General features: G+C 42.3%; 6 protein-coding genes across 7 annotated transcripts; all 6 read right to left on the reverse strand.

Annotated features, from left to right (window-relative positions):
• Window positions 1-39: 39 nt before the first annotated feature.
• LOC310995619 (claudin-3-like) lies at window positions 40-2,670 on the reverse strand. Its single transcript, XM_083984718.1, has one exon. The coding sequence runs from the start codon at window positions 1,600-1,602 to the stop codon at window positions 934-936; it is 669 nt and encodes a 222-aa protein (XP_083840844.1). The 5' UTR covers window positions 1,603-2,670; the 3' UTR covers window positions 40-933.
• A 1,207-nt stretch (window positions 2,671-3,877) lies between these two features.
• On the reverse strand, window positions 3,878-22,504 carry LOC310996001 (claudin-4-like; the record flags this gene model as incomplete). Of its 2 annotated transcripts, none has more annotated exons than XM_083985248.1 (2): window positions 3,878-4,540; window positions 22,441-22,504. In XM_083985248.1, one exon carries the CDS (start codon window positions 4,511-4,513, stop codon window positions 3,878-3,880), a length of 636 nt encoding a protein of 211 aa, XP_083841374.1. The 2 variants fall into 2 exon arrangements, with proteins under 2 accessions (XP_083841374.1, XP_083841373.1); XM_083985247.1 differs by lacking the exon at window positions 22,441-22,504 and adding an exon at window positions 7,419-7,511 and having other exon boundaries at window positions 3,878-4,519.
• Window positions 11,087-11,719, reverse strand: LOC310996006 (claudin-4-like; the record flags this gene model as incomplete). Its single annotated transcript, XM_083985253.1, has 1 exon — window positions 11,087-11,719. One exon carries the CDS (start codon window positions 11,717-11,719, stop codon window positions 11,087-11,089), a length of 633 nt encoding a protein of 210 aa, XP_083841379.1.
• On the reverse strand, window positions 12,976-13,719 carry cldnf (claudin f; the record flags this gene model as incomplete). The annotated part of the gene is made up of 1 exon (XM_083985246.1): window positions 12,976-13,719. One exon carries the CDS (start codon window positions 13,717-13,719, stop codon window positions 12,976-12,978), a length of 744 nt encoding a protein of 247 aa, XP_083841372.1.
• Window positions 17,436-18,741, reverse strand: LOC310996005 (claudin-4-like; the record flags this gene model as incomplete). Its single annotated transcript, XM_083985252.1, has 1 exon — window positions 17,436-18,741. One exon carries the CDS (start codon window positions 18,739-18,741, stop codon window positions 18,106-18,108), a length of 636 nt encoding a protein of 211 aa, XP_083841378.1. The 3' UTR covers window positions 17,436-18,105.
• On the reverse strand, window positions 20,373-21,076 carry cldna (claudin a; the record flags this gene model as incomplete). The annotated part of the gene is made up of 1 exon (XM_083985256.1): window positions 20,373-21,076. The coding sequence occupies exon 1, from the start codon at window positions 20,994-20,996 to the stop codon at window positions 20,373-20,375; it is 624 nt and encodes a 207-aa protein (XP_083841382.1). The 5' UTR covers window positions 20,997-21,076.
• Window positions 22,505-23,178: the final 674 nt, after the last annotated feature.

Raw genomic sequence — 23,178 nt, forward strand, 5'->3', positions numbered from 1 at the left:
ACAGAAAAGCATAATGGTCAAACCAGGGACATATGAAGCATCTCCAAGTCATTTAATTGCCAAAAGGTGGACAGGAAAACTGATGTTTTCCACTCAAATTTTAACTTTGACTTAAAATGTAAAACTGGGCAGGACAAAGGGAAATTACACTATAAAGTGATTTACCCACCTAGGACTTGTTGTTTAAAGCCCAATTTTGACTTATAAAGTTAAAAAACATTGAATAGCAAGTGTGTTCTAACAGGTTCATCGCTTTTTTCAAAAGAGAGACACAGAGGAAAGTCATGGTGAGAAGAGCCGCAGGTTGGACTCCGGGTCATGCACTGAACTCTCAGGGCCATGATATACTTTATTACCCTGGCAAGTGCTCCGTGGCTATTTGGTTAAAACACCACAATGAATGACTAAATTCCTAAATATTCCTGAATCATTCTCAAAGCTTTATTCCACAGACTCAGCCTCATCTCAGATGTAAACATTTCTGCTGCTTACAGTAACAAATCAAACAAATGTGAAACTGCATCACTCTGATAAAGTGCAACATGGGTACAGTATTTAGTTGTAGGATCAGGGCTCTTTCACATTAAACTAAAGACATAAGAAGAAGTAGAAGAATCAGGGGCAGTAAGCTCTTAAGTCTCAGATAGTATTATGGGAACCAGACCAGTATCAATTATTGCATCGAGAAGAGTCATGTTACATATAGACCTGACAAAATGAGAGCTGAATGTAAAACAATGTTATGCAGTGTAAACAGCCTGTTAGTTTCAACAAAAGCACACCTCAGATTGTTGCTAGTCCGACCCCCACACCTCTGTCAGTACAACCAGTTAAATGACACGTTTCTGTGTTTTCTAACGTTATATTTGTCCAGCTTAAACCAGTGCATCGTCACTCTATATGTCCAGTCAGGATTCTCAACACTCGGTCCCCTCAAATGGGCTGTGACCTGCGTTCATACTGGCTGTGTGTGAACGTAGTCCTGTTGATCCTGCTCAGTGGGTGGTTGGCTTCCTCCTCTGGGTGCGTGCTCCCCTCAGGCTGCTGTGCCTGCCTTTCGCTGGTGGGGCACCTGGTGGTGAGATACACCCCTCCGACCAGCATCAAAGCAAAGGAGATCCATCCGAGGTACAGAGCAGGTCCCCAGTCTCTTCTAAGCAGCACAGCACCCTCCAGTGGCTGACTGGTGTGATGGCATGTCCAGGCTGTGGGAACCAGCAGCAGGATCCCAGACAAAACAAAGAGAGCACCAGAAAACACTTTGATCTGGCCACGCAGAGGGAACCACAGTGCCCCCACCGACGCAATGACCACAGCAAAAGCCCCAGCTCCAATAGCGGCCATGATGAGGGCTCTCCACGTCCGAAAGCTTCCTGACAGAGTCATGAGAGACTGGTAAAAGGAGCAGTGCAGGCTGCCATCTTGGGCCAGGTCCCAGTGATCCCATTCCAGCCACACCCCGTCCCAGTAGGCAGGCAGAGTGGCCGTGGCGTTGTCCAAGGTGCCGCTCACCTTCCACAGGGCCAGGCAGCGTGTTAGAATGGCACAAAGCCACCCTGTGAAGGCCAGACCGAGGGCAGCGAGCTCCAGCTGCCGCTCCATGACTCCTCCTCACTGCAGGCCCGACTGCCTAACCAGAAACAGCTGGCAGCAGAGCGCACTGGGGTGGGGTGTTATTTTAACGTGTGTGTGCATCGCTGAGGCTCAGACAATTTGCCTATGTGGGTGTGTGTGCCTGTGCCTGTGCCTGTCTATTTTGCATGACTGTCCAGTCGGACAAACCAGTTCTTTGGAATTCTTGAAAAGAAGGCACGGCATGGCTGTAGGTGGGCGGAGAAGGGAAGTCCCTCTGTTTGCCATGGTTTCAAAACAATCCCTTTCTCCCAGAGAAAAACAAAGATTCCACTGTGCTGCATTTTTGCAGCCACTGGGTTGTGCTTCTTTAAGAAAATTTGATTTAAAGATCCCAGGGATCTCACTGTTATGAAGACGTATGTTCTCACAGGAGTGTGGTGTAATATTTTTTAAAACACATCATTTCCTCTACACAGTATTTATTTTGAAACCTAGGATGCAAATCACAAGCACGCTAGCTTTTACACTGGCAAATTGTTGACTGTTAATGATTTCACATAAGAGATGACTAAGACATGATTAACTGAACTGAAATACAGGCATATTCATCCACAGATTTACAACGCTCAGTAGTTTTCTTTGTGAAAGGAAAAAATGCATACTTAATGAGACCATGGAAGATTGACCCGATGAGTCACTGGACAGGCTGAAGCTATTTCAGAAGCTGCCAGTTTTATAGCTGTAGGGAAACATATTTGCCCTACATGTGGAGATCTCATGTACAACTGTACATGTTTGGCATGACAAACACATTCACATGGCTGGTATGGACAGTAAGTACAACTACAAGTAACTGTACTGATAATAGTCTTTGAAACCACATGCCCCACCCTGAAGGAAAATGAAAACATATTGGAATGTTTTGTGAAATTTACAGCCTTTTTTATGTGGAAATATATATTAAAGGTCCCATAAAGTGTTCATAATAAGAACCTAAGAAACAAAAAACATTTTAAAACAACAACAGATCAGTGAGTCAATCAGAACAAGATCACCCATTGTCATTAAATATTGTGTCATACGGCTGCTGGACTTGTACACACATGTTCAATAAAAATTTTAACTGAGGATTATCTCATATGCTGTCTTTCTCACTTTCTCTCTCTCTCATCGTTGCTCTATTTTCCATGCAACTTCCAAAATAACTGGTCTCCCCACACCGAACCTAACATTTCTAAACAACAGGGCCATCATTGTGGACTTTTCTGTTTTTCAACTGTGTACACTTCTTTCTATATGTTGTGTAATGTGTGTTGCCCCCAATGTCATCTTCTTGCTCTGTCCTCGTTATGAACTTTGAAATGAAGAGTAGCCTACTGTGAAAAAGAATTTCCATAAAGGGACAAAAAGTCTAATGTCATACACAAATACCATGTATACCTCCCTATTGTTTAACTTCATCTAGAACTCCATAATCACACTCTCCATTGTTGTTGGGTTAGGGGTAATCACCTATAATTTCAAAGTCATGGCGTTAAAGGGATAGTTCAATATTTTGGCACATTTGCCCATTGCCATAATCCCTATAGTTTTAGGAGTAGGTTTGTTACCTTTAATTGTCGGTGCAAGCTGTTTTTAGAATGGCGGAGCAGAGCCTGCATATTCACCGCGCTTGGAGATAATAACAGAACGTTACGAGACAGAGTTGTTTTCGAGGCAAATGCAGAGACTGCTTGCCAAAAAACTGCCACCCACGGTTTTGCATGAATGTACCTCTAAAACAACTCTGTCTCGTAATGTTCCATTATTATCTCATAGGGTGGTGAACGTGCAGGTCACAACTTGTCCACAAGAGTGTTTTGGAGTTGTTGGATTGTGTATTTGATGAGTTTGATGAGGGAAACCAAGAAATCCCATGAGCCTTCGTAGCGTAGCTCTGAGCAGCTCGAGATTGCACCGACAATTAAAGGTAACAAACCTACTCCTAAATCTATTATGGCAATGGGCCAATTTGTCAAAATGTTGAACTATCCCTTTAAAAAACATATAATGATTGGTAGGAGGCCAGAGGGCAGCTGCTTTGTTGTGACATCAGGCTGTGTGCATTTCTCTGTCGACTGAGGCTTTGATACTTCCATAGTGTTAATAAAGAACCGAGAGCTTCTTTATGATTTAAAAACCTGAACCTTTGTACAAAGTGGGACCTCTAATATGTCACTTTATGCACTCCAGTATGTCTTTATAACCATTTGCATTACATCACATAGTTTACGGTGTGTACGTTTCCCCTTCAGTCCATACTTCACACATAGTTCTTGATGGCGTAGCTGCTGTGTGTGGGGATCCTGGCCCCTGTGTACCCACTGGAGGGGTACCTGGCCCTCTGCGGGGGGCAGCTTGTGCACAGAATAGCTCCCCCACAGAACAGCAGTCCAGAAGTCACAAAGCCTATATATATAGCTGCTCCTAGCTCCCTCTTCAGAACCTCAGGGACACGTGGGTTGTGGAAGTCACTGATGATGGCGTTGGCTGTCCAGGAAACAGCAACTACGGTTGTGAGGGACGCTAGGCAGAAGATGGCCCCAGAGCTCATTACCACCCGAGCCTTTATACCGGGGTGGCTCAGGCAGTTGGTGCAGCGAGCTCCCAGGAGGAAGATGAGGAATCCCAAACATCCCAGAACCAGACTGATGCAGATGAGGCCTCTGGATGCCTGGAGGTCTGGTGACAGGTCCAGCAGGGCGTCGTAAAGCTTACACTGCAGCTGACCTGTGTATTCACTGACACAGGTCATCCACAGGCCTTCCCAGAACACCTGCATGACCACCAGGTGAGTGCCAATGAAAGCTGTCACCTTCCACATGGGCAGGGCACAGATCAGGATGGTCCCAGCAACACCTATCATGGAGACGCTGATGCCCAGCTCCTGCAGAGCCATGGGAGAGTGGGGAGAGTCTTGCACAACCTGGAACAAAAACAGACTGACTTTTTATTCAGAAGGGATATGATCTGAATGTGATCTCACCTTTTATCACATCCTGATACTTTTCTGTGTGATCCACTCTCTGCAAATATCAAACAACTTCACAGAGACATTGAAGGGGAAAGGTTTGAATATCACAGCCTATAATCAACAACCACGTGTTGCACTGCATGAGGAAAGAGCTCATCATGCACTTCAGCAGTCAGCCAGATGACTGCTACTGTCAGCTACTGACTGACTGCTGATCTCTGATCCATAGCCCCACCACCACCACCAAAGACGGTGCTGGTGGAACATTGCCCAGGTCCCACAACCCAATACCAAATGAATTTCATCACATCTGATACAAATATTCACTTTCACAGGTCAAAGGTCACTTTGACCTCACAAAACACTTTTTTCTGGCTGCCAATAATGGATTCATACATTAATTATGGCATAAATGAAGACATTATCGCTAAGGTAACAATGAAGTTTTGACATTTTTTATCCAAAGTGTCAGAGGTCAAATTCTTTGTGATATCACAATTTTCTACAAAAACATTTTTATTCAGTTCTGTGTCAGCAGAAAAGGCCAGACTGTGATCATGGTTCCTGTAACTTGGCCAGTTGACGGCAAACAACCACAAAGCAGTGAATCTACTTTCAGGAGTAACACAGCCCATTAAAAGCAGCTTTTCTAAAGACCAGCCCAAGCACACCTGGGTGATATTCATGCCTGATGTGTCTGTCAGGTGGACAGATTCTCTCGACAAAAGAAAATTGCTCTCTAACACTGATTAGTATATTAGATTGTTCATTTCAACTAAAAACAAAAGTGTTGCATTTTCATTTTTGTTGACTGTACAAAATTGAAATCTGTTCCTCTGCATTACATCAACATAATGTTAATATTTGTCTTTTCATTTTATCTAAAGCAAAGGATTATGAGAGGAAAACAAAGAAAAGTTGATAAGGATACAAATCAAAGGGTTTTCTATGAAGGCAAAGCCATGGGCCACTAGGTAGCACTGTAACACCAAAGATCAAAACAATGACAAGGCGTAATTCACCACAATTACAGTGCATAAAAAAGTCCAAGTCATAAATGGCTGATGTTAAGGTGAAGAATCTGGTAATAGGAGATGAACAAAATCCATCATCTGGAACCATTTAAGTTAAGACCTACATCCACAATAATGATTTCGTGTTTGAGTTGTCAGTGTTTAATTGGTGTCCAAAAATATCTGAATGTTTATACTGTTTATTTTCAAATGATACATCATCATCCTTTTAAAGGTGTTTTCCAGGCTACACAGGGAATTTGAATGGAAAATTTAAAAGACCACCATGAAAAGGTGAGACTGATGATATCCAAGTCAGACAGAGGTTACATTCTGCAAATAATGTGACATTATTAAACCTGGAGGTCTTGTGACAGGGGGTTACTGGTTGAAGGAATCAAAGTAGAGTTTGATTATCCTTATCAAAATGTGTTGTTATTCCATTGTTGTGCTTGTGATACTGAAAGTAACTGGAGAAAATGAACAAACAAGCAGGAATGTTTAAAGCTCTTCCTGTAAAGACTATTCCCGTGACATCTGAGCCGCACGCACACCGCCCTCAACCCATCCTCAGCTCTGATCCACAGCCTGATAAGATGAGAAAATGACACTCCAATCATGAAGTAGGTCTTGTTCATATCTCTCAAAAACAAATGTAAAAAGGAAAGCCAACTCTTTCATTTGAGATTATTTTAAACTTTCACACCCTCTATGGGAACCCCCCTTTCTAATTAATCTATTTCCTTCCTCTATAGCAGAATATTTGTGCAGCAGTCTCATGAACAAAAGAGGATGTCATGCTTGAATAAACATCCCAGCCAGCAGCAGTCTAAGTCCCTGAGTCACCGTGTTTGCTACCTGAATCTGTGCTGAGGACCTGCCAAACGAGTTCTGTCACTGTCTGGGGTGAATAACCACTGCTGCATTTTTTAAATGTACATGAACAAGAAGCAGAAGAGAGGGGAAAGGGTTAGGGCATTTATCGTAAAAAAAAAAAAAATGTAAACGCAAATATCATTTTCTTTAGCTGATACATTATTTCCCTCAAAGTTTCTATTGTTAAAACCATCCTGATTGTCCACAACTGAGGCTTACATTTAAAACAATATTTTAATACATCCAAAGTTTGATTCCTTCATGAGTACCATTTCCTTCATTGTGAGTTGTCAGTGTGTTTCCCCCCACTTACTTTATAAAGGCAAATCAGACAGTCATTAACCAGACTCACATTCACTTCCTCACAGGACTCAAATATATGTCTTTGTTGGTGTTGAAGCCCAGAATGAGTTGTCTCTGCTGTGTCCAGGGTGGTGTTCCAGATAATCTACAGGGGGGCTTCTGTCTTCCTTGTGGGGACAGTTGGCACAGAGTAGCGCTCCTCCCACGATCAACAGTGCACTGGCCCCCCAGCCGATATAAAGAGAGGTCCCAAGCTCTCTTTTCTGGGCGTCCACAAGAACAGGGTTGTAGAAGTTCCTTACAATGATGCTGGCCGTCCAGGAAACTGGGATGAGGCAGAGGAACCCACAGATGATCAGCATCACGCCTGCAGCCACTGAGGCCCTCGCCTTGGCCCTGTCCCCTGATATGAAGTTGGTGCACTTTCCCCCAGCGAAAGCTACGAGGAGTCCCACGATGCCTGTGATGATGGAAGTCACTGTCAGCGCACGGGCCGCCTGGAGGTCTGTGGCCAGAGCCAGTAAGGAGTCATACACCTTACATTGGAGCTGGCCTGTGCTCTGGGAAACACAGTTCATCCAGATGCCTTCCCATATGATCTGCGATGTCACTATGTTGCTTCCGATGAAGGCAGAGACCCGCCACATGGGTGAGGCACAGACAATGATCACTCCAATCCAGCCTAACAGGGCCATAACGCAGCCCGCCATCTGCATCCCCATGGAAGCCATCGTTGTCTCTCTCTCTGAGCGTCTCCAAAAGAAGTTTAAGAGCTGATCAGGTGTTAATGTGCAGCTGAATCAGAATAAGAATGAAGAACATGAGGCGTGAAAACCAAACTATTAAAAGGCCCTGCCAAAGAAGACCAGCCACACAGGATTCTTTGTGTGTTTGGACAATGGAAGGTTGGGGTTTCAATTATTTTTCTGCGTGGATATGAAGATTGGATTTCAGGGTTTTACTGGTACTCTCAATGAAGAAAATTATGTATGTGACTGAAAAGACACAAAATTGCAAAAGAAAGCAGCATGAATGAGGGGGAGCTTAGGGAGTGATTACACAAGAGACACAGCAACAAGTCCTCAAACTGGGGATCAATCAGTGCTGGTTGTGAATCATATTGTTGATATTCCAAGAAAAATCTACTAGCTACAAACTTACTGTATTGCCAAGGACACAAACGCAGAGCATGTTGAAGCTTTACAGTACATGCATATACAGTATGTATATTTACATGAATCATGTCAAAGTGCATTTTAAAAGGATACTTCACCCAAAATCAATAATTCAATAATAAACAATTTTCTACTCACTTCCATGCCAAGGAAGGGCTGGTAGAACTTTTTGAGTTATCAAAACGCTTTCGGAGTTCCAGGGGGGGTCTGGCTGGCAACGGATTTTCATGTAATGGCGGGTGACTGTGCTCACTTTTGAATCGTCCAAAACACACACTACGAAACATTCAAATACCTCCATACTGCTCGTCCGTACTGACCCAAGTGTCCTGAAGCCGCCACATGAAAAAGTTGTTCGTAAAAAAAAAATTTGAACTCTGTTTTTAGCCTTGTTGAAGCAGTAGCTCCCAGTGGCTGCGCGAGATTGCTGCGAGATGTTTTTCCGTGTTTACATATTGTGATTTGGCACAACTCATCATACATCCAATGGTTTATAATATAATGGTTTATAAAATAAAATCTTGCACATGCACACAAACATCAACAGAGCCACTGGGAGCTACTGCTACATTCATATTTTATAGGTTTTCTTGTAAGTAAATATAATTTTGGATACATGTGTGTAAAATCCCTTAAATAAATAAACAAAAATTTACTGATCCAACAGAAAATGATTTTATAAACACTGAAAGCAGAAAATAGTTTGATATGATTCACTGAAACCAGTTTTTCCATCTTTGCTTGGCTTGGTGGTGTGGAGTTTTTCCACTGCAGAGTCTGACAACAGTGAGTAAATTCTCTGTGTAACTGCACTGGCAGCTCAGGAATGTGATACCAGGTCAAAAGTAGAAACACATCAGGGTGTGTTCAACAAGATAAACAACCTGTGATACTGTGCTGACATCATGGTGTGATTCACACCATGGGGAAAATGTATAGGTCATTTCCCAGATGTGAAGTGTTGGTAAACAGCTTCTCCAAAGCAGGAGATACAAACACAGACATGCATCAGGTTTCACACTGCCTCTGCTTGAAGTTCAAACAACAGAAGATTTTCTCTGAAGCCCCTCACTCACTGTTTGATTTAATCATGTTAAAATACTCTGGTTGGTTAAGTTTAGAGGACCTTACTCACGATGAGAATAATAATGGCCATGTGGATTAAGACAATTTCCTAGTTCCTTCAAGGTGTTGGTTGAATTTATAAATATGTCATTCTGTCATCCACCATTTTCTGTCTAACTTGTTTTTTTGGCACAGTGGATTGGATTGGCATGAAACAGCGAGGAGTGCCATGGGTGACATCTTCCTTTACTATCTATCTATTATATACTATATATACTATATCTATATATTATATACTATACTATCTATTATTTTTAAAATAATCCCACATACACTGACCAGCAACCAACAAAAGAATAACTGAAGAAAACTGAAAATAATCCAAAGAACTTTATTTATGTTTGAGTAAATTTGAAAATGACTACAGCCAATCACAGCATTATTTAACATTTTCATGGTTCTGCATAAAGGCAGAAAAAAAACATAGCAGATTCTGGGTAAACACTCAAAGACCAAATAGTGCAAAGCTGCATTGTAGGTCTGGGTGGGCGGGGCTGCTTCGCAGTGACCTCATTAAGTTACAAAAGCGCTTACGGCTTGTTTTAAGGCTCTATTTCTGGTTACAAGCTGTGTGAATTTCTCCGTGGCCTTGGGCTATGACACTTTGACAATATTAATATAGAACCCAGGCCTGCTTTACAATCACACCACTCATGGACCAAACTTTGAAATGTGAAAACATTGTTCTATTTAATAATATTCTACAAGTTTTCTCAGCCAGTGGTGTCAGCTCTATTCACACACTATATGCAGCAATGATGCAGCAATGTATTATCTGGAAAGGACGTACTGTGGGACTTCAACTCAAATAAAATTTCTGAGTAATATTTGACAAGGAGGGAGTATCTTTACTTTGACTGCATAATGAAGCTGTGCAGTGTGTCTGTTGCTGCCTCCTGGCAATAATACAAATATGTTTCCTGTGAGCATAATTCAGTCAGTAATTAAATTTGGTACAAAATATTTTGCTGTTTGGAGCCTTGTTGATCAGAATCACATTACTGATACTGAGAGACATTGGGAGACTGAATCTCTATGGGAGAGGTAAATAGTGTATTAGATTAATTTGTTACCACTGGTCAGCAACTACAACGACTGTCTGCTGATCTTTTCTTTTCTCAGTGCAAATCCAAGCAAATGCTGTTTTCAGTTCAAATGCTGGTGGTGCGTGTAGCTCCTCCCAGGTTCATTGAAACTAAACAAACTATTGCCAGTAACGAGGAAGAGTTTGGACAGGCTGGCCGCACTGTTCAACTGGTCAAACCAGTTTAACGACTGCATAATAAGTTCACATGGCCTTTATTTTAAAAGCACTGTGTTGTTACACTGTAATCAAATGATAAAAAGGTCTGAAATGAGCGCAAACAGTCAGTTTTTCGTTTCTCTTATGCATTTCAATGAATTACTTTATATCTACTCTTTATACTGCTGCATTCATTTGAAGTTGATCTTGTGAATATAAACAGCAGAAAAGAACAGACCAACACCCTTTTGAACATAACTGGATGAACCAAAAAGACACATCGATATCAATTATTTTTTCTTTTTTTATTAAAAATCTATGATTTCAATGAACAAAAGTATTCAGTTGATATTGCAATCAAACAAAGGTATTTGTAATATGATACATCTTATACAACAAATTCACAATATATTAGTGGTGCTGTACATATTCTCTCAGCTCTTGCTCACCATTAACCTTCTAGGACAGCTGAGATTTGCCACACATTCAAAAGAAAATCAGGTTTGTTACAAGCTTAATACAAAATAGCTCTCATTCAGTCCAGTTATAGTGCTGCTGGGAGAATTTCTCGCCAGTACAGTCGTTTCACCTTCTCCCCTCTTTGTGAAGGGTTTCTCATTGAGAAACGGTCGCCTTCACTTGAGAATTTCGACTTTCTCAGAAATTGGGACATAACTTTTGGTGCTTTCACAAACTCACAACAATGGAGGATTACTATAGAAAGTAAAATAGTTTGCAGTTTTTCTCAAGAAGAGTGAAGCTTTCAGACGTAGGCTCGGCTGGTGGCCACGGACCTGGCAGGGCCGTATTTGACTGGATACTCTGGGCTTTCCTTGGGTGGACATGAGCTGCAGAGAAGGGCACCACCCAGGATTAGAATCGCAGCTGTGCCCCAGCCGATGTAGAGTGCAGCTCCTAGCTCTCTCCTCTGGGCGTTGATGATTACAGGGTTGTAGAAATCCCTGACGATGGTGTTGGCAGACCAGCAGACGGGGATGAGGACGAGGACGCCGGCACAGATGAAGACAATTCCAGCAGCAATTGCCACCTTGGCTTTGGAGCTTTTGTCCTCCACAAAGTTGGTGCACTTTCCTCCAGCGATGCCCAGGAGGACCCCAAAGGCTGCAAGGATGATGGCGATGACAGTGAGAGCCCTGGCAGCTTGAAGGTCCTGATTGAGAGCCAGGAGGGAATCATAGATCTTGCACTGCATCTGGCCCGTGCTCTGCATTACACAGTTCATCCATAAGCCTTCCCAGATGACCTGCGCTGTCACGATGTTGGCTCCAATAAAGGCTGTGACCTTCCACATAGGCAGGGCACACACAATGATGGTTCCCAAGAAGCCGATAATGGCCAGGGCAAAGCCCAGCATCTGTCGTCCCAGTGACACCATGATGAGATCTTGTTCCAGTCACTTGAGGTTTCAGAAGAAGGTCAGTTTAGCTCAAGTCGTAAAGTTGAATAAAGACCATGGCACACTTTCTTCAGTTATAAGGACGTCGTACTGGAAGGTGGAGCCAAAAGTTCCTTCCCTCTGACCTGAAACCATTGCATTTAACGACTTTCTCGTCCAACCAGATTCTTCACTGTATCTGTGTGTGACAGGAACTAGTATCGATGAGATGAACATCAGTCTTGAATGACTCTAAATGAGGCTGCACATTCCTCATTCAAACAATGCATTACCAACGGCTGGCCCTCCATTGAGCGGGCTACTGGAAGATCAAGTCCGGTCACTGGTTTCAGATTTAAGAAAAAACAACACCAATATGGGCAGTGGAGTATAACCGGAAGTGTTGGCAGAGAAGGCCATCACAGCTTTTCTAATCACTTCTGTTTGATCATCACCATATACTGTTCGACAAAGCTATTCCAGGAAAACCCTTTTTTCAGTCAGAAAGTGGTCATAGTGATTATTTTGCAGGTGATTGGATCATTATAGAGTGATTTTAGCAACCTCCTCACTGTTTATTGTTACAAATGTTACATTGTAACCATACTTAAGATTGAATGTGAGATTATTTTAGATAATCCTGCATTACAGTTATGAATTTATTAAATAAACATTGTATTGCCGTTTCTCTCCTTCTCACACACTGGCATACAAATGGGCTCTGCCTTGCCTGTGCTCATCTTCACAGGTTATATTTCACAATATTGCATAATGTGTGTTGTGTAGAGATATACCACAGACAGACAAGCAAATACACTATAAACATTTTATTGAAAGTATTTTGAATGATTTAAAAAATAAAGGTGCATTTACAGAAAACAGACACATCAGAAATCATCACTATTTACAAAACGTGCTCTGTGTGACAAGGAAATAAATATATTCACAGAGACTTCCTCATGAGAAGTAATGCAACCTTCACTGCGCAGTGATGATGACACAATATTCCTCAAGACTCAAATCAATAAAACAACCATAAGAGGAAACATTTTAAGAAAGACTCACAATAATCAATGACCACAGTGATTGTTTGAGTGAATTAATTTTACATTGTAGTATTTTTTTTGGAATACATACCATCCTCTATGGATATAATGTGTATTTTGGTGCAATTTTGTTTTCTACTGACATAACAAGGTCCCGAAGACATCATGGTGGAAATCTCAGTCTTTATCCCCTGTGTGTACCTTCAGTCTCTATAGGTACTGTGCAGGGGAATATGCAACCGGTGCTGCATATGGCTTGTTGGGGATATATGTCCCTGTCCCTGTGTATGGTTGGCTGGATGGGGGAGCATACACAGGGGCATATGTTGCTGGGTTTGCCCCCGGGTACATTGGCGGTGGAGGGTAGCCTGGGTATCCATACATGGGTTTTTGAGGAGGGCATGACGTGGTTAAGATGATCCCACCGATCAGAAGAATTAGAGCAGAGGCCCAGCCAATGTAGATGGATGCTCCGATTTCCCTCCTCTGCGTCTCGACAGTCAGGGGGTTCTGGAAGTCTGTGATGGTGATGGCTGCTGACCAGGAAACGGGGATCAAGACCAGGACAGCGCCAAAAATGATGAGACAGCCACCTATGATCACCACATTTGCCTTTGATGAGTCCTTGTTCAGGCAGCTGGTGCATTTGGCTCCGATGAAGGTGATGAGGAAGCCGATTAAACCAAAGACGAGGGAGATGATGACCAGAGCTCGGGCGGCTTGTAGATCCCGAGACAGCCTCATCACAGACTCGTTCAGCCTACATTGCATCTGTCCAGTACTCTGCATCACACAGTTCATCCACAGGCCATCCCAAACTATCTGGCCAGTTACGATGTTGGCTCCAATGAAAGAGGTCACTCTCCACATTGGGATCCCACAGGTCACTGACACCCCAACCAGGCCTATGAAACTGATGACCTGACCCGCTATTTCCTTGCCAATCCTCCCCATGTCTTCGGCAGAAGAGAGGATTTCAACGCAGAGGTCTGTTTTTCCGTTCAGAGTGACACAGCTCTCAGAGTTGTTTGTCAAAGAACATACAGGACGTGGGCTGGCACATCGTCAGGTGAGTTCTTCTGGTCAAACAAGATTCCCGTGGAGCTGGAGGAGTGGCATGCATTTAAACACAAAGTCTTCCCTCTGGTCGTATGCACCAAGGAAGATGATGTGATTGGATGCAACAACGACAAATCAGTGACATCAAAGCCGCTGAAACAACCCGAGAGTGGTCAAAATGATCAAATTACACTCGTTGCTGTGCTTCTTTGAAATGGGAGTATTGGTGGAACACTTCAAGATTACAGTGAAACTCAACACAGCACACAACTGATAACCACAAGAGGATAATGAGATTATTTAACAGTGAAGTTCATGCTATTAATCTGAAAGTGACAGGACAGGAAATTGTAAACTTCCCTTTTCTTTACTTCTCTTTAGTTCATGTGCTTCTGATTATTCAGTTGAACTATTATTGTGAATCACAGCATCTATAACACAATCAGATCAGAGGCTTTTGAAACACTAGGTCCATGTAAATTTGTTCCACCACTTTTCCTTGTCAATCAGACACTACATTTCAGAACGTGATAGATTATTTGACGATTAAAATGTAAAAACATGGATGAAAACATGTTATGAAACTCAACTCCTCTCTCTGACCTTTAAGGACGGGAGAGAGATGACAAGTTGTTCCTTCTTTTTTTGCACTTGGAAATTTTAAGAATAAAAAAAAGAAGCCTTTAAATCTATGGACGATATGCTGAGTTGGCAACACTGCAAGCCTTAAAGTGACAGTTCAGCTTTTTTGAAGTGGGGTTGTATGAGGTACAAATGGCCACAGAGACACAGGCAGTACACTGTTGTGAATGAGGGACAATTTCATCAGCGTATTTTCCCCACCTACAAGAAGTCCTGTCTCAAAATAATACACCAGTTCAAGAGTATACGATGTAAAGTAAAAATTTTAAATGCATCAGATGGTCGGAAGAAAGTTTGTTTAGTTAGTTAGTTAGTTAGTTAGTTAGTTAGTTAGTTAGTTAGTTAGTTAGTTTTATTTGTCCACGATGTGGAAATTTGTTTTTGGTCTCATAAAAAACAACAGGCAGGACAATAACAACAACAACAAGCAGGACAACAACAAAAACAACAACAACACACACAGACATCTTCATGGCAAAAAGCAGGACAGCAGTGGCAGTTACATTACAACACATCATCGCATCAACGCATCAACGAGGCATGGTGTTCAGTGCCCCAATTGCATTAGGAATAAAGGAATTTTTAAAAATATTACGATTTGCCCTTGGTACTTTATAACGTCTACCAGAGGGAAGAAGTTCAAACTCCCTATTGAGTGGATGAGAGGGATCATTTGCTATTTTGACAGCTTTTCTCCTAAGCACTTCCTCGTACATACAACTTAATTGTTTCTGTCTTGTCCCTATGATTTTTGAGGCAAGGTTTACTATTCTCTGCAGCTTGCTTCTTCCTTTAATATTTAGATTACCGTACCACATTGCCATGTTGAAAGTTAGAATGCCCTCTATCAGGTTCTTATAAACTGTTTCCATAATGTGCTTACTCACTCTAAAGTTTCTATCTGAAACTAACCAACTAGTATTCCTCCACATAGGCAGGCTCCGCGACATGCCGTATCACTCAGCAGCTATCAATCAGCTGTTGGAATCAGCGGTGTGTGGAAGAGGCGGTATGCTGTATCACTCCCAAGGGGGCAGTTGTCGGTCTGAGAAGTGAAGCCCACTTCCGCGTTCAAAAAACTGCAATCCCCTCGGATTCCTCTGGGGGCTGGTGTCAGAAGGGAGCATTCTCCATAGACCCCCATGTTAAAATCGCAGACTTTACATCCTCAATAAACATGTTAAAAGCCTGGTGTCAGAACGTTTTTTCGTCTCAATCGATAGTTTCTACCCCCACACATACTCTGAGGGGGGTGAATTTTTTTTAAACTCTACCGTTTTACTGTTATTAGGTTAAAACTCTGGCCAATTAGGGCGCAGAAATGTTGAGTGACAGGTCCGAGCAGCTCCGTGGACAGCTGCTTCGAGGCCAGTGGGCGGGTTCTCGGCCGGCCAATCCAACATGGCGCTGTTCAGGCCGCCATATTTGAGTCACAAAAACGACTCCCCAAAACCAATGGGTGACATCACGGACGCTACGTCCATTCTTTTTACAGTCTATGATCACTCCGCCTCCACCTTTCTACTGCAGATATTATACTGAATGGCCATTTGTACCTCATTAAAATCCACTTCAAAAAAGCTGAACTATCCCTTTAACACCCCCTGCTAGATACTGTTTGATACTGTAGATGCTGTGATGATGATCAGTGCTGTGAGAGGGGGAGTAGCTACAATGGTAAAAGCCAAAGTTAGCTTCTTTTGAGGATAATATCTCTTGCATTTCTTATCCAAACAACACCAAAATCAGTACTGCACTCAGTCGTGCCATTAGCAAGACACCTGGTGAACTGTTCAAGAGCTATGCGATTAGCACACAGACACACACAGAGAGACAGCTAGTGAGAGAAAAGAAAAGTGCAGGGCGGGAAGACAAGGAGGATTTTTATGTACTGTAGCATATGTGACCACAAGCAGACCTCTACCACTGGGTCTGTGGGTCAAGGATGAATAGATCAACTGGCATATACCAGGTGAACCCCAAAGGAGTCTCCTTAAGAAAAAGTATCTTGGCTTATTAGAGGTGGGTTTTCCTCTGGTTGATGTATTGACTGCTCACAACCTGTCGTTAAACATCCAAAAGACAAAGGAGCTCCTCATTGACTTCAGATGGCATTCAAGATAGGTGAGGAGGAGGTGGAGAAAGTCTCCAGTTTCAAATTCTTGGGAATCCACATTAGTGAGGACCTCAAGTGGACTGTAAACTCCAACGCTCAAATGAAAAAGACCAAGCAAAGTTTGTATTTCCTCAGAACGCCGAGGAGGACCAATCTCTCTGCAAAACTCCTGGAGTCTTTCTACCACTGTTCGGTGGAGAGCATCTTGACCTACTGCATCACAGCCTAGTATGGAAACTGCTCAGCCTCTCCAGAGGGTGGTCAGCGCTGCACAGAAAATCACTGGCTCATTTGTAATTACCCCTCTGTGTCCTTTTAATGACAGATGTAATTAAAGTTGATTATTTGCTTAGAGTACTGGAAAAACTCCTTCTCTTGTCTTTAGTTCCCACGCAGCCAGGAAACCAGTGCAGCTTGGTACACAGTGGCCTAGCACTGACCGATGTTGACAGTATGTCCGTCCGTCAGTCAGTCAGTCAGTGATTTGTTGTCGCTGTTCATCCATAAACACTCCCTGCCTCCTATGATAACCACCTCTGTTGTGGAAACAACCTGTTGACACTTTCACATGCCTTAGTCAGTAAGTAAAAGTAACCTGATACTGTACCAACAATCATTTCCACAAACAGGTCCAGTAAGTTTTTTTGCGAATGACAGGGAGCAGATTTAAAGTTTAAAGTTAAATTTAATTCATTAATTTTAATGTTTTTCCTTTTAAAACTCAGAACTGCCCATGAGCAGTGAACAGCAGTTACATTACATTTGAAGCCCTGTGAAATGACGGCTTTTAAAACTACTGCTAACTTGTGCGGAGGTGAATAGAATGATATGAAGCAAACAATAACCATCCATTACAAATATGCTTTATTTACAGTGATAGAAAATAACAACCATCACAAACAGAAATATCAAGGATTCAGAGGTTCATAGACCTAAATATTGAATTTGCAACGCTATACTCTGACACAATTTGTGAAGATGTGAAGTGAAAATCAAGATAGATTTACTATAATGACATTGATTCATGCATTCATCTTTTTACACCCTGCACACGTGGCGTTGTCTGTGCTGTGTGTTAAATGTGTAAGACTGATGATTCTGTTACTGCAAACCCAATTTACCTACGGGTGCAAATTAAGTAACCAAAGTACGTACATATCCAGGCTGCCACAAATACAACATTATTGCAAAGTTTCAAAAGGTTAATTCATTTTCATTTCAAATATTTAAATAAAACACAATCATGAGTCACGTTCCTGTTTTGGTGTTGAAGTAGAAAGCATAAATATCAATGATGATGTTGTTCCATTAAAGGTTAGGGTGCTCACAGTCCAGTGGCGCTCTGGGCACGTTGTCCGTGCTCTTAGTTAATGTTGATTAAAAACACAAAATGTGAAAAATAAACAGGCTACATGAACTGCAAAAGAACCTCATGTGTTTAGCAATCATCTCATATTTACATCACTTGTGAATATGTTTGTTATTCCTGTGACCTCCATAGTCCATTTGAAGGGCAAACCATCTTATACGTATTCTCTTGACGTGGAGACCGTCTTCACAGGTGCGAATGTGGGTACATAGCGGGGATGATCGTGTTTGGGTGGGCAGTTCCAACACAGCAGCCCCCCTCCCATCAGCAGCAGTGCAGCAGCCGCCCAGCCGATATACAGCGCCGATCCTAACTCATACCTCTGGGCTGCGATCAGCGTTGGGTTGTAGAAATTGGTGATGATGCTGTTGGCTGTCCAGGAGACTGGAATGAGACAGAGCAACCCAGAGACGATAAACAAAATTCCCGCCAGGATGCAAGCCTTCGACTTGGATCGCTCATCCTCGATGCAGTTAGTACATTTCCCACCGGCGATTGACAGGACCACTCCAAAGATTCCAGTCAGGATAGAGATGATGATCATGGCACGAGCGGCCTGCAGGTCCTGAGACAGAGCCAGCATAGAGTCATACACCTTGCACTGCATCTGGCCTGTGCTCTGCACCACACAGTTCATCCACATGCCCTGCCAGATGGTCTGAGCTGTGATGATGTTGGCACCAACAAAAGCAGTGACCCTCCACGTGGGCATGGCACACACCACAACGACCATGAACCAACCAATCACAGCCATGGCTATGCCAACCATCTGAATCCCCTGAGAAACCATCTCAGCGGTTTTGTCCTCACACGCTTGAATCGAGAGAGAAGAGAAGAAGAGACAGAGCGGTGTGAGCTCGTATTTATAGGCTGTTGTGTGAGAAGAAGGGACAGAGACTTGAGGGTATGTGATAACACAGCCCTCAGCTCCAGTTGGCTGCAAGGAGTTTACACACAAACAGAGACACAGTGACCTTTATTTGTGCTGACCATCCAGAAATCAGAAGTTTCAAGGTCAGATTCAACACAAACAGTGGTTCCATCGGACTGAACTGACCCACTTTTTCCAAAGCAAATAAACAAACAATAGTTTACTAAACAGAAAAAGGGGAGTACCAAGAAACAGACAAACAACTTTTACTGTAATAGCTTGGTCCTGAACAATAAATGTGGTGAATATTTATCAAAGAATAAAATAACTACTGGATTCACAATAGTATTAATGAGAGCATAGTATTAAGAGTACCATATTTGAATAACCTTTATTATCAGAAACTTAATCAAACAATTACTGTTGAGTACATAGCGCAGAAGAGCACTAAGTATAGTGTGTGTGTGTGTGTGTGTGTGTGTGTGTGTGTGTGTGTGTGTGTGTGTGTGTGTGTGTGTGTGTGTGTGTGTGTGTGTGTGTGTGTGTGTGTGTGTGTGTGTGTGTGTGTGTGTGTGTGTGTGCATTTCTTTTTACCATCAGGTGGCAGTGTTGGGCAGGACATTTCTAAGACAGGCAGTACTTTACAATACAAAATTGCTCAGACCACTGAAGTTGCCATTCTGGAGTGAATAAGATCTAATAAGATATTTGATATACTCGGTTGCCCATGAAGTTGGAGTAAAATATTTGTTTTACCTCATCTCATGAAATGAGTGTGACAATGTGATTTATTCTTGATAGAGTGTAAATATTTTCAAGACTTAATTGATCAATCTCTTTCATATAACATATCACTGTGAGATTAAACCAAAATTAACCTTTATAATAGGAATAAAAAGAGGAATGTGTCTGAAAACAAAATTGTTCCAACTTTATGGGCAACCGTGTATGATTATGGTGTTAAATGATGGTCTTTCCAAACTCAGTCACACACACACACACACACACACACACACACACACACACACACACACACACACACACACACACACACACACACACACACACACACACACACACACACACACACACACTCACTCACAAATATATATTTTATGGGTTGTGCATACCATAACAGAGAACTCAAGATTAAGATGAACAAATCACACAAACATGATGATTCGCTGTTGATTAAAAAAACAACTTTATTTACAGTTTCAGACAATCAAGTATAAAACACATTTTAAAATGAAATGATGCCACAAAGGCTTACAACAAAGGAAAATACAATTTGTCAAAGTAATTATGATGTTGTTCTCTCCTAACTCAGTCCACAAGAGCACTTGTCTGGGTGTGGCACACATCTCTTTTTCTTGGCACTGATGAAACAAATCCAGAAGTGCTGTTACTCAACATGACACTCAAACTGTGAGTGCTTAAACATAAGCGTGAAATTCAAATCATACTAGATGTGGCAATATGGATCAATATCATGGCCCACAACGCCTTTAACTCAAGTCCGTTTTTTAGTCTCTCTGGCTTCTCTCTCCTCAGACGTAGTCCTTGGGTCCAGTAGAACGGGCAGCTGAATACTTGGCAGAGTAGTTATCCTTGGGAGGGCAGTTGGCACAGAGGAATGCACCACCCAGGATCAGGAGGGCAGAGGCTCCCCAGCCGATGAACAGTGCAGGTCCCAGCTCCCTCTTCTGAGACTGGGGCACCAGTGGGTTTTTGAAGTCTTGTATGATGGCGTGTGCTGTCCAGCACACTGGGATGAGGCACAGAAGACCAGCAACAATAAAGGCCACACCGGCGGCTATGCCAATTTTGGTTTTGGTGCTCTCATCCTCCACACAGTTGGTGCACTTGCCCCCTGCCAAGGAGAGGAGGATGCCGATGAGGCCAATCAGGGCAGCAATGACGACGAGGGCACGAGCAGCCTGGAGGTCTCGGGAAAGGGCCAGCATGGAGTCATAAATCTTGCATTGCATCTGGCCTGTGCTCTGACTCACACAGTTCATCCAGATGCCTTCCCAAGTGGTTTGAGCGGTGACAATACTTTGGCCGATGAAGGCTGTCACTTTCCACTGGGGCAGAGCGCAGGTAACAATTACTCCAATCCAGCCAATAATGGCCAGGGCACTGCCCAGCATCTGACACGCGGCCGACACCATGTCTCCTCAGAAAGCTTCTTGCTCAGATGTCCAAAAAAATGTCCAAAAGTTGTGTCTCTGTCTGGATGTCAGTCAAATCTGTCTTGATTGATCCTCAGGAGTAAATGTTTAGGCAAGGTTGGAGCAGGTCTTTTATACACTTAACTCGGGAGGGGCTTGGGACGCACACACACTATGTCACACACAGCTTTGACATGATGACTACCCTCACCACCCCCACTCTCGGGTCTGAGCATGTTTCATCATGTCATTGTGCCGGTTTTTGTCTCAGGCAGGTAATTGCTGCAGGTGGATCAGTCACACTGTGACTAACAGGTAGATTTTCAAAAATACCATCAGCCACACCTCGAAAATGATGTTAGCGGCCATTGGAGCTTATTGTGTCTGATTTCCTACATGTTTGCTTGCAGCACAGTGACTGAAAACATGACATTGTTGGCAATGTCAGCAGAAAATCGTGCGTGTGTTGAACGTTAGCTTTTGGGGAACCATGTAGAACATTTTGGTTTGAGATAACTACTCATGCATGTTTTAGTTCCTTCAAAATGTTTCCCTCAATGTACAGATTTTACTTCCAACTAAAATGAGTGACCAACAAGGTCAAGTTGTTTTACACTATCTCTTATTTCTAATCCTGTCATAAAAAAGCTGTTCATAAAACACACAGAAGTTTCAAGTTTAGACTTGATAAGAGACAAATAAGTTATCTGACAGTTTTCCTGATGAACATTTGACTTTGACATTTGACCCTTGGTCTCTGATCTTTACTGCTGAGATACTTTTATGTTGAAACAGAACACACACTTCACCCAGTTTACACAATGAATATTGTGCAAGTGAAAATATGTGCATGAGTGAAAAATGTAGAGTGTTCTTTCAAATGTGCATCTATGTGCATAACGATACCAGTCTCACCCTATTGGTCTCTTGGTTTTAGAATTAATTGCTTTCTACAATGAATTTTATCAGACTCACTGCTAAGAGAGTAGGTAAACCTCAATTCTCGGCTTCAACTACAATCACTTTAAATACTGTAATCACAATCATGTCAGCCTGCACAAAGCATGTCATTTAATTTTTTGCGTGTCCTTAATAGTTAAGTAACTTTAAAAAGTGCAGCATGCTGGGTATCTGCTCAAATCATTCTGGTAGTAAGTGCCCAAAGCTTCAGGGATTTATAATGAAGGACTCTTTAAATCCTGCTCTGATTGTATTGATTTGAACAGGCCTATCATGACAGAATAACAGTGACACTGCCAAAGGACGTGCCCATGAAAATGTTTTTATTACGTAAGTAGACAACAATTATTGCAAGATTCCTTAACAATGACACTATTAGAAAGGAAAACAACATTATAAACCCTGTGTTTATCTGCCGATATTAATTAAAAGAGGTCAACGTAAACAGATGCAGAGTAAAAAAAAAAGAGAAAACTAAACTGACCTTATAGTGATGTCAGTCCTTTACGTCTGAAGCTTTTGCAGGCTTCAATGTGCGCTCTGCAGCCAGGTCCCACTTGAATTATGAGTAGTTTTCCACAGCACAGAGAAGACATGAGCAGGGAGATGTAGGAGAAAAGGCAAGCACCATGCCAAGTGATTCCATTTGACAAACAGTTGCAAAAAAAAAGAGGGAACAGTGAGAGGGGGCAAAGAGAGGTAGAGAGAGAATCAGATTGTTTCAGAAATGAATGGAGGCAGTGTTTAAGGGCCAAAACTGCTGTTAGGACTATAATGCCTCTATTTTATCCTAGGTAAGATCATTAAAGCTACTTCAGCCTGGCTATGGAGATTGGGTTCCACACACAAGGAAGCAGGGAGGAATTTTCACAATTAAGACTCTGAGGAGAGATGGTTTCAGGTGGAGATTAGTCCTGATGTGAAGGTCCTGGTCAGCCTCAGACAGACACATGCTTTGAAAAAACACATACAAAAACACAAAGCTGCTTATAGCTTATGCACATACAGCCTCTCCTGTAGTCTTACCCTGCAATATATCAGACACTAAATAATCTTCTCTCTTAAGGAATATAGTCACGCTCACTGAAAATGAGGATGTTTATTGGTTTAAAAGTCAATTGTAGTGTCTAAGCGTTCACTTGATTCTGCATGCATTCATCACTGCACCAGTGCAACTTTAAAAAAAAAGGTAACAGTAGAAATTTCACAGCAACAGGAAAAC

Source organism: Trachurus trachurus (genome assembly GCF_905171665.1).
Source record: "Trachurus trachurus genome assembly, chromosome: 13".
Classification (NCBI taxonomy): Eukaryota; Metazoa; Chordata; class Actinopteri; order Carangiformes; family Carangidae; genus Trachurus; species Trachurus trachurus.